The sequence below is a fragment of the Durio zibethinus genome, chromosome 3 (genome assembly GCF_047325235.1).
Source record: "Durio zibethinus cultivar Kanyao isolate XHJ-2024 chromosome 3, ASM4732523v1, whole genome shotgun sequence".
NCBI lineage: Eukaryota > Viridiplantae > Streptophyta > Magnoliopsida > Malvales > Malvaceae > Durio > Durio zibethinus.
The window spans coordinates 30,171,799-30,183,912 of NC_143164.1; the positions used below are offsets into that span (position 1 = coordinate 30,171,799).

The window sequence follows — 12,114 nt, forward strand, 5'->3', positions numbered from 1 at the left end:
TATGTCATTTGATATCCGCAATATTTTCACATAAAATTTTTAAAAAATATTTAACATTTTTATTTAACAAATAATATAAAATTAATAAAATTATACTAATTAGATATTATGTAAATGAGTTAAATTAATAATATTAAATTTTGAATTAAAATAATATATAATTTTAAATTTTAAATTGCAAATTATATATTTTAATCTTTTAAAATCCAATTTATATATATATATATATATATATATATATATTCAAAATTCACGTATTAAAATGTGTAATTAAATCCTTTAAATTCAATTTCTCATTTTCATCTGTTTCTTTGGTACATGAACATGAGAAAGAAATTTAAACAAGCGCATGTATATATATATAGTCATGAATCAAAATCCAAAAATATGAATGATTTTAGGCACAAAAGCATTATAACCTTTCAGTCAGATTCCAACAAAATGATTTCTTGAAACCCCATCTACGGTGGCAAAGCTTTAACTGCTTGAACACCTACAGCCTCATTAATTCTAAAAACAAGAGTTTTATATATTTATCAAATTTTGGCCATCAGAGAGTTTGAACCCTTGATAGATATGTTGTACAAACAGAGAAACTAACTAGTTGCCAATTTTGTCATGAGATTGGTTATCTGGAGACATGGAACTGCAAGGTTCAGCATCCACAAGCATCTTGACCACTTCTCTCATCGTAGGCCGCAAATTCGGAAGTTTAGCTGTGCAGAGGATGCCAACCTTCAAGACCTTAATCATGTTGTCTCGGACAGTTTCAAAGGCTACTTCCTTGTCAAGAACCTTGAGGACATTTTGGCGGTCATTGAGATGAGTTAAAACCCAATAAACAATATCTTTCCCTTCTCCATACTCCTCTTCGATAGATCCTCTACCAGTGACCAATTCTAGTAGCACCACCCCAAAACTATACACATCACTCTTCTTAGTGACTTTTACAGTATATGCCAGCTCTGCCCAAGAAAATTTAAGAGGAACAAACCCAACTCAAATAAAATATATATAAGACAAATATTCCTTAAAAAAGCAAAAGTTGACCATTACATATATATATATATATATATATCTTTATATATTTATGCCAAACCATGTAATGAGTTTCTTACAATTCGAAACGTTTTTTTTTTACCAGCTTTGTCACCATCATAATGGCGAAATAAGGGAAACTTTCAGGTTAAACATGAATCTGTCTAGAGGATTATCAAAACATTGATATGCCTTGCTAAGTCTAAAAATATATTACCATGCGAATGAGCCACGCCTTTAGCTTTAAGCTTTTGAAATATATACAAAATTTATCTTTTTAATAAAATAATAAAATAAATTTAAAATTAATCAAAAAGATAGTTTAGTTTACAAAAAATGTGATAAGTTTGGTAATCAATTACGTGTGAAAAAAATTAGCAACCCTTACAACACTTGTTAAAATTGATATCAATTGATTGCATATGATTCTTGAGCTTTAATAAAATGATCCTAACTTTAATATTTGAAAATTAATTATTTGAATTTCATTTGTTCCTGCCAATATCATTTTTCTTGAAATCAAATTATTTTAATTTTGAAAATAAACCATTTTATTTTTGAATTTTTTTATAACAAATCTAATTATTTTGGATCAAAATGAAAAATCGTTAGTATTGAAACATTTCCTTCATTCCCCAATATTTAGGTGAAATTCTAAAAATATCTCCTTATTTTGGAAATTTTCATAATGTCCCATAAAATCAAGATAATATTTTTCATAAATGATAATTATTGATAATCCCCTATATTTAACAAGACATAATATGTGCATGACAATTAAAGGGTGAATGACAAATATAAATGCATGAATGCAATAACAATTTAAGAATACTAATGCATGTAACAATTTATGAAATGTAAATGCATGAGAATGGGCCTAAGGTTAGCTTTTAAGATTTCGATTAGGTTTTTAGTTTAAGGTTTAAGGTTTAAGGTTTGATTTAGTGTTTAGGGTTTGACTAGGATTTTAGGTAGGTTTAGAATTTGAAAAAAAAAAAAGCATCAATGATAATTAAAACTTTTTCATAAATCTCCAATATTTAGTTAGACTTTTGAAGTAAGTTTAATTAGCATAATTCTTACTTTTTCTCATACAAATGCTTATGATCATTTAATTATGAAATTAAACTACACGCAAGTGATGAGTGCAATTAGTTTACCATATAATTACGTGATAAAGACAATTTCACAAACAATTGAAAAACATGGTAAAAGGCCACATATTTATTTCATCAAACACTTAGAAAATTCCTACAATACTTTTTTTTTTTTTTTAATTTTCATCAAATACTTAGAAAGCATATTGAAAAAAAAACCATTTTCATTTACAAGAATATTTATCAAATACATAGCAAATTACAAAAATAACTTGTTGAAAAAAGTCATTTTTTAAAATCAGAAAACATATAACAAACAAATCACAAAGTAAAAAAACACATAATCATAAGTTTGCATAAAGCACATAATGGCAGCCAACAACAAACCATCAAAGAAATGAAAAGAGCTATATGGATAAAGATGAAAAATGCATAAAAAGTAAGAAAACTACCTAAGAAAATTGTCTTTACAAGAAAGATTTTTTTCAAGAATGTTTTTAATGGTGGATTTTTTGTTGTTGGAAAAAAGGAGACTAGAAACCAACCCTATATTTATCTATTTAAGAAACCAAAGCACCCCTTTTAATCGTTGGATCAAGTTGCATCTAAGGATTGTTCTCATTTTGTCTTTTTCATAAAAACTTGGAAACCAAGTAATGGAATATAGACCATAGGATCTTAGCTCTTTTTTACCAATTGCTTTGCAAAAAATATAGCACACATCTTGGCACTTGATGCAATTGATTTTATAAAAAAAGACAAATTTACTCTTGTTTGTGATTAAAGTCTTTTTTCATAAATTTCCTTAAACCCTATGCTTCACTAATGATTTTATAATTTTATTATACTGTAATTCATAAAAAATATGTTTAATTATGATATAGAGCTTTTCGTGAAAAACTAACCCAAAAAGCCAAATTTAAAAAATATCCTTAAAAAGTATTTTGATAATTTCACTTTTTAGGTACAATCAAGATTTTTAATACATCAAAATTCATAAAATAATATTTAAATATGAATTAGAGTTTTTTACAAAAACTAACTAAAAAAAATAAATTACAAAAATGCCCCTAAAAGACATTTTGTAATTTCACCCTTTTTGAGGTCTAACTAGATTTTTAAAAGACCAAATCATAATTTTATCATCAGTAAGCCTCAATATTCCTAGTCAATCACAAATTCCAAAGATGGATATGAGTTTGACCGAATTTGACCAATGGGCATTTTGGTCATTTCCACTCAAAATTCTATTTTTTCGACAGATTTTCTTTCTAATCATTATGCTTTGACAAAACTTGTTCAATTCCAAGTAATCTTGATTGATCTTGACCAACTTTAACTTAAGACTTCATCGGGGGTATTTTGGTTATTTGGCTTTTTTTTGCTCACAACTCAAAATTTGCTTTAGAGTTTTTAGAAACCTTTGTTTGATTCTTCCAAAGTGCCCTAAATTTGATGCTGTTTCAACCAAAATCAACCAATTTCCAACAAGTTTAACTAAGTTGACTTTAAGGTTGAGTTTTGGCTTTTTTCTTTGATTTTTGCTATTTTTCTTGATCAACTTAAAAATTAACTTATTCAAAAACCTTGAAATATTCATAAATCCTAAGAAAATCTTGGACAAGAACTGGATCCCGATTTTTAAAGCATCATGATTGACTAATATATGTCTGGACAAATTATGTATCTATAAAGAGTGATGCAGAAAAAAATGAAAATACATTGAAATATACAATCTGATTCGATGCAACTACAACTTAGATAACCCCAATCAACAATATCACAAATGACTTGGTATCAATCCATCTTCACCAATCAAATCCATATAGAAGAGACTGATAATGGTTGATGCAAAGTGAAACTTGCAAAGGTTAAAAGTCAACACTGAAAAATTATGTTTGGAAGTTTCTTTAACTAAAAGCCCCATGCATGTATTATTGAAAGAGTTCTCAGAAATTAAGCAACCATGCCACTTGGGCTTAGCTCAAGTAGTAAAGGGTGGGCCGTGGTTTAGTTAAAGACTAGATTCAAGTTGTAGTTTTCCTCGTGGCAAAAATAGAAATTATGCAGTAATTATATTGTTGGAAAAAGATTTAAAAGAAAAAAGGAAATAGAGTTTTCTGCAAGTAAGTTATTTCAATGGGCATTATCTCTGAGATTTTTATCTATGTAAAAATTGAAACATTGCTAAAAAGAAAAAACTTTGAAACTCACCAGGAGCAATATAACCGTGGGTGCCAGCAAAATAGCTGTACTCAGATCCCTTCAGAGACTTTTCTGCAATCTTTGCGAACCCAAAATCAGCAATTTTTGGCTCATAATCCTCATCAAGTAAAATGTTTCCTGATTTTATATCCCTATGAATGATAGAGGGGGAACAATCATGATGCAGATAAGAAATTCCCTGTGCAGCTCCTAAGGCAATTTTATATCTCTGGTACCAGTCCAATTCTGGCTGCCCACCTTTTTTCTCTCTGCGAAGTGCTTGGAACACATTACCATTTGCCATGTACTCAAAGACCAAATAGCTGGATCCTCCTTTCATTAGACAAGCATAGAGCTTCAGTATATTTTTGTGCCTGATTTTCCCCAAAATGTCCATCTCTGCTGCCAAAACCTTCAGACCATCCCCTTTCCATAGTTGCTTTACGGCAACCACACTACCCTTTTTCTTCAAATCCAGTCGATAAACTTTCCCAGTACTGCCACTTCCAATCAGATTCTCTTCCTCCAGATTACATATTTCATCTGCATCAATATCCATGTGGTGAAAAGATGCAAGTTTCCATTTTGGATCTACTCCCTTCTCGCCTTCCAAACTGTTTCCCATGTCAGCTTCACTAAGCTTGAAGTTCTTGCAACTCACAAGCAGTAGCCCAGCTAGAAAAAGAAGCAAAGCAACTGCAATGATGATGAAGAAAATCAATTTACCTCCAAGCACCCTTTTCTGACCCTGCTCTTCCTTGCACACATTCAACACAGTATCATTCATACGGGTTTTAGAATTTCGGTCAATACAGAGCCTCCTATTCCCAAGGAATGCTTTATCTCCACCCATGGTCAAAAGATCAGAAGGAACATTTCCGGATAATTGGTTCTCAGACAAATCAATGGAACTTAGCTTCAACTTTTCTAGATTCTTTGGAATTGAACCAGTAAGTTTGTTTCCCGAAAGATTCAAAGAGTTCAAAGAGCTCATGAGTGAAACTGTTGATGGGATATTGCCACTCAAATCATTATTAGCAAGATTCAAGTCTACCAATCTAACACAATCACCTAGTTCCAGTGGTATAAATCCAGCTAGTGAGTTTTGCTCAAGATGCAAGGAGGATAACAGCTTCAGAGCACCAATCTCAGCAGGTAGATTGCCAGAAAAGTTATTATCATTTAAAAGAAGCCTCTCTAAGTTTGTCAACTTACCAAGTTCTGATGGAAGGTTACTTGAAAATCTATTGTTCTGCAAATCCAATTGATTTAAGTTGATGGAAAATCCAATGCTGGGGGATATCCCTCCAGTAAAGTCATTATCACCAAAGTCAATCATTTTCACATGAGGAAGTGCCCAAAGTCCATCTGGAATATTCCCAGAAAGATGGTTCTTACTGATCCTAAACCTCTCCAGTGATTTGCAGTCAACATACGAATCCGGAAACTCTCCTGAAAAGTGGTTCTCAAGAGCCAGTAACAACCTTAGTTTTCTTCTTTCACACAAGAACCTGGGAAAGTCACCTGAAAATTGATTCTCCGATATGTCAATACTGTCCAATGGTGAGAATCGGCCAAAATTTGCAGGAAATTCCCCAGAAAAATTGTTTCTATAGACTGAGAACCCTATAAGAAAACGCATATCTCCAAATCCTGCAGGGATCGCTCCAGAAAAGTTGTTATTGTAGCATTGAAAGACCTCCAAATTCTTAAGATTTCCAATCTCCTCTGGCAATGTCCCATGCATCTGATTCGAGGAAATATCAATATGCTGCAAGAGAGAAAGATCTGTTATCCCTAGTGGTAACTCACCAGTCAACTTGTTGAAAAACAGCTCAATCTTGGTAAGATTTTGCAATTTGGAAATCGACCGCGGGAAATCCCCAGAAATCAAGTTCCGAGAAATATCCAATGTCCCTAAGGCCTTCAGCTCAAAAATAGACTCTGGAATCTGTCCTCTCAGATTGGCATTAGCTAGAAATAGCCAACTCAAGTTCTTCAAATTCCCAATACTTTCTGGAATTTCACCCTCTTCGTGATGGTTGCCGGCCAAACCAAGACGAACCAGCCCGGTTAAGTTTCCTACCCAACTTGGAAACCTGCCTGAAAAGAAGTTAAATGACAAATCAAGAGACCCCAAGTTTTTAAGCCCAGAAAGGTCCGGTATGATTCCAACCATTTCATTCCTGGAGAGGTTCAAAACCCTGAGGTTGGTACAATGGTTTAGGAGGGCAGGAAGTCTCCCAGAAATGAGATTTTCAGGCAAATAAAAGGTGGTAAGACCGTCAAGCACTGAAATTGAAGGGGAAATTTCGCCATACAGGGATTTGTTAGCAAGTGAAATCCCCGTGACCTTGCCTGAAACCAGATCACAACTAACTCCAAAGAATTTACATGGAGACTCTGATTCTTTCCAGGAATCTAAAATATTCAAAGGGTCTTTGAGCTTGTTTTTGAAGTCAATAAGAGCTTGGGTTTCAACGGTAAGAGACACATAAGGCGGGAAAAGAGTAGAAAACAAGATTGAGAAAAGGGCCAGGAATTGGGTGGAGAGAAATGCGTGTTTGGCCATTATGGAATTGTTGAGAGGCATAATGGTAATTTAATACAAATGAGGATCTCTAGTATCTAGGAAATCGGAATTTGGATGCTGAATTATTGACATCCGTTCCCAATAAATCCAATAGCAACCATTCTCATCCTGACAACAGCTGAAAAAGAAAGACATACAATTACATGCACAAAAAGGCTGAATTATTAGTTTATTGAAACAAATACTACTCAAATAATAATTCAAATAAACAAACTATTACGTAGATTTTGGATGATCAAGAGAGAGAAGGGATGTGACGTTGAAACGTCAATTTTGTTTCTAGCTGTGGATGACCATTGTTATTATTAATCATTATTAATGTAGCAGAAAAGAAAAGAAAAATGGAGACTTAGGCTTTGAAGTTACTCATTACATTCTCTTGGTAAAATAGGTTTGATTTGTTCAGCAAGCAAAGCAAAGAAATGAATAAAAAAGTAGGATTCTTGAACAGAAAATCACTGACTCTGTCTCTCTCTAGCACAGATTAGTTGTTGTGATTATGAATAATTCTCGGAATAATCAGAAATCAATTCAACTTAAAGTAGCTTTTTTAAAGTTCGTCTCAATTTTTTGAGACCCAAATCAAACTTTTAGGTTCCTTATACAATGGATTATACACCAATTATTAACAAAAAGAAAACTTTATTAAGGTTAAAAAGAAAAATAAAGAAAGAAAGAAAAAAATCATTGACGAAAAATTCCCAGCTACTATCTTTCCAACTGAAAATGAAGAGATTTGGAAATCGGAAGCTGATTTTCATCCTTTTTACAGTTGTTAAAATTTAAAAACAAAGGAAAAAAAAATCCATAATAAACGATTGAAGGTAACAACTTGGAAGTAAAAAATCGAAGTCAGGAGTAACGTACCGATGGGAAATTCAGGATAGACCAAGAGTGATTTTTTTTTTTTTTGTGCCTCCTTTCGTTTGGCTACTCAGAAAGAGTTGAGCATCCCGAGAATAGAAGAACCCTGTTTCCCAAGATAACACCTGGTCTTTTAAGTTTGACAATCTAAAGCATAATTAATTTCTCCAAAAAAGGGTACCTTTTTTTTCCTTTTTTGGGCTATTGTTTGGCAGACAATCACTGAAAGTGAACTAAAACTATCTAACAATCAAGAAGAATAGAAGAAGGAGAAGAAAAAAGCTGAAGTTCCATTAAGGTAGAAAGATTTTCTGCTTCTAAAAGAAAACTAGAAAGAAAGAGAGGGTTGGTGGGTTTCATGATCTCTAAACTCCGACAACCGGCAAATTCTGATAATCTATGACCAGTGAAAGAAAGAAAGAAAGAAGAAAGAACATAAAAGAAGTTATTCCATGATATTTGAAGGTGAAAAAGAGACTATAATGAATTGTGAAGAAGATTGGTTTAGTGGGGAAATGAAAACGTCATCCGTTGCATCGATGCGTGAATGATTTTGAGGATTTGATTTGGAAGTGGTGCAGGTGGAAGCCACTCAAAGACACAAGCAAAAACTTCAAATAACAAAAATTATAAAAACAAAATTATTGAAAATAAAAGCCTTTTTCTTGTCCGCTGCTAACTGGAATTATCTGAAAAGATGTAACAAATGTTAATAATAAAGACAATAAACAAATAAGGGAACAGGGGAATGACATAAAAGTAGATGGGAAAAATATAAATCCTGCCGACTTCTTCGAAAACAAAAATATTTCTAGATAACAAGAATAGTGGTTGTGTTTGCATGTGACAATTGTGAATGAATTGGTTATTTCGAATATGAGTTAGTTTTTTTTTTTTTTTTTTAATTAGGATCATTTTAAAGTTTAAAAATGATTCATATTTCAAGTTATTTAAAGTTATGTGGTAAAATTTTTAAATTAGTGAAATCAAGTCAACTTTAAATTGCCGTTTTATAATAATTTATATTGCATTTATTATTTTACATTTTTTTCTTTTATTACTATTATCTTATTTCCATATTTTTAATTATTTTAAATTAATGTTTTATTTGAAAAGCTAAAGAAAAATAATTTTTATTTTTCTTTATTACCCTTAAATAATCACTCGTTTTTTTTCATGAGTGATTTTGTAAAAAAAAAAGTTTATAAATAATGAAAATTTTTAATTTAATTTTTTAAAATGTGAAGTGAGGTTGCTCTGTTTTTGTTTATATTTTTTTTTGGTAAATTATTTTTTATTCACTTTTTAAATTTATTTTATTTAAATAACTCAATTTTAAAAATTACCAGTAGCGTTTATAAATGTTATTCTTTAATCGCTCAAAAAATTAACAGATAACCGCTACTACCTAACATTCCAAGCTAAAATGCCTCGGCCAGATGTCATATTCACATTAGTTGATTTCGTGTAACTTTAAAATTATAATTATAATTAAATCTTATATTTATATAATTAATTGAATAATTAAGTATTATATCATAATCAAATTGTAATTATTAAATAATCAACTAATAAATTATAATATAACTAAACAATTAAACACACGCAATAAAAATTAAACCTAATACTTCAAAGTTTTATATTCATATTGTAATAATTTAAAAAATTTTATATTACCAAGTGATAAAGCAATTGTTGTATATATACCACGTGATCAACGTATTAAAATATCTTATCTAAAGGGTGTATTATCTTCTATAATTAATAAATTATCAAAACTTAGGAATTGTAAAGGATAATAAATAATTAAATATTTATATTTTTTTATTTAATTATATTTAATTTAGATATTTATAAATGGATAATATATGAATTTCAATAAGAGATTTATTATCCATATTAGATCGGATAAAATATGGATAGCAATTATTAGATATTTAATATTCGAATCTGTTTAATTTTTGACGAATAATTTCAAATATCTAAATTTATATTTAAATTTGTTATTTATTTATATATGAAAAATATGTAAAATTTTATATTTGTGAAAAGATTAGAATCTTAGCAAACAATTTTTAGTTGTTATTTATTAAGAATAAATTTAAATTTTGTTTATTTATATTTTAGCAAAAAGAAAACTTAAGCAATCAAATATTTTAATAGTTTCAAATATTTAATGAATAGTATTTATTTAATTGAATACATATTTAAATATAAAAAAAAATTGAATAGATGAATTAGAATATGAATACTTAAAATATAACGAACATTCATGATTCATTCCCATCGAAATATTTGATGCATGCTATAATTTCCCATCCCTTGATTCCTACTTTTTAATTTGATTGAAATGTTCTATTTGATGTTTATATGTTCCGCTTGTACTCATTGACGTCATTTTGCATTAACTATTTATTTATAGAATTAACGCATTCATTGTCTTACTTCTATTGGACTCGTGAATTGTAATTTTTTTTTTTTTTGCAATAATTACAAAAAAAAATGTTCTGAGGACTCTATCTTAGTATCCTAAAAAGTATCAACATACTTTTGTATCTTTTCAACTGCTTTTTCAATTTTGATGCCGAAATTCTTTTGTAGCTTGTCTTTTCTAATTTGGGAAAGAGATATACAGAAACATGACCTTGGTTAGGTGACTTACTTATTAAGAGAAGGAATAATGTGATTTTTAAATTATAATGTGATGTTTAATATGATATTTAAATTTCAAAAAAAATTTTAATTTAATTTTTGAATTATAAATATGTTAGTTGATATAATATTTAAAAAATTATTTATCATACAAGTGTTATTATTTAAAGTTGATCTCATTAAATATGAATATCAATTAGTAAAAAAATTTATAGTTTAAGTATTATATTAAAGATTTTTAAAATTTAAGTACTATATTAAATATTTTATTATAATTTAGGGATTATTCATAATATTAATTTTAAAAATATAGTTCTTTTGAGACCTAATTTAAATGAATTTGATACCAAAAAAGATTTGATTGATTCAGTTATAACTTTCGCTTTCTGAAATATGATTTAAGTCTTTTTTGTATTAAAAATTATAAAAATTTGAACCCTAATTATTGAAACTAACAATCTAACACTTTATCAATAGACTACAAAGTTGTTGGCAAATATAATGCAAGTCTTTATAAATTCCTCTTAGTAATTTTATAATGATTAAGTTCATTTCTTTTATCTCATATATATATATATATATATATATATATCTTCTCAAAATTATGAGTAAAATCAATAATCAATAATCAATAACTAAATATTAAAACTATCTTCCAATGCTTGACACCTCTCCATTATTTAAAATTATTGTTTTACCCTTTAGACATATTTAAAGTTATCATTTTTACGCTTTGGACTAACGTGATATTATTGTAATTATTAAAGACAACAAGGATATTTTGCAACAAAATATTGGAAAAGATAAAAAAATGAAGGATGAAAGCAACCGTGGCCATGCTGGTGGTGCCAAAGCCGAGCTCTGTCATCTATACAGTGTCAATGATAGAAACAAACATTAAAATAAAGAAAACAAATAAAAATTTTCAAATTTCAATTAAATTCTCTAGCATTCTCAAACTTAGCATCAAATAACCAAAATAAAAAATATCTATCAAACTCAAATTTAACAGAAAATAAGCTAAAAAATTTTTAAAAAATCTCAAACTCATTATCAAATAACCCAAATAAAAATATGATTCAAATTCAAATATAATAAAAAAGTAAGCCAAAAATTAAAAAAAAAAAAAAGAACACAAAGAAAACAAAAATCAAACCAATATTAATCCATAAATCAACTTAACCAAAATGCAAAAATAAAATTAAAAAAAATATAAATTGAAAGAGAAAGCATATGTAAATGAAATCTAAAATTAAAAAAAAAAAAAAAAAAAGAGAAGATAGTAGTAAGGAACAACAAAAGAAAGAAGAAAAAATAAAAAGAAAGAGAGAAAAAATAAGGATGGAAATTATTGACAATCACAAGTTTAGTTATCAATAGAATGATGGGATATTAAAGGCAATGAGAATATAAAAAAAGAAAGAAAAAGACAAAAAAGGTAGCAATCGAAATAAGAGAGAATAAAAAGTGAGGGCAACAATGAGCAAGAAAGAAAGATGATACAAATAGTGAAAAATAAATTTGGCAATCTAAAATATAATACGATGATACAATATGAAAATAATATGAATAAAATATACAAAAATGATATGTTTAAAATTTTAATAAAAATCATAAATAAATTTAACAAAAAAAAATGTATTTTATATTTTCATTTCAATACAA

At 28.8% G+C, this 12,114-nt stretch overlaps 1 protein-coding gene across 1 annotated transcript; it reads right to left on the reverse strand.

Annotated features, from left to right (window-relative positions):
• Positions 1–333: 333 nt before the first annotated feature.
• On the reverse strand, positions 334–8,586 carry LOC111283749 (uncharacterized). Its single transcript, XM_022872353.2, has 3 exons — positions 7,801–8,586; positions 4,350–7,051; positions 334–965 (listed from the first exon to the last, which is right to left on the reverse strand). Exons 2-3 carry the CDS (start codon positions 6,931–6,933, stop codon positions 601–603), a joined length of 2,949 nt encoding a protein of 982 aa, XP_022728088.2. The 5' UTR covers positions 6,934–7,051; positions 7,801–8,586; the 3' UTR covers positions 334–600.
• Positions 8,587–12,114: the final 3,528 nt, after the last annotated feature.

What these genes read in the sequence shown, in the direction of transcription:
- LOC111283749 (XM_022872353.2), bottom strand. Translation starts at nt 6,933, where the DNA reads ATGCCTCTCAACAATTCCATAATGGCCAAACACGCATTTCTCTCCACC. An exon ending in CCACGGTTATATTGCTCCTG is followed by an intron (nt 966 to 4,349) that starts GTGAGTTTCAAA and finishes TTTCTTGGGCAG; the next exon opens with AGCTGGCATATACTGTAAAA.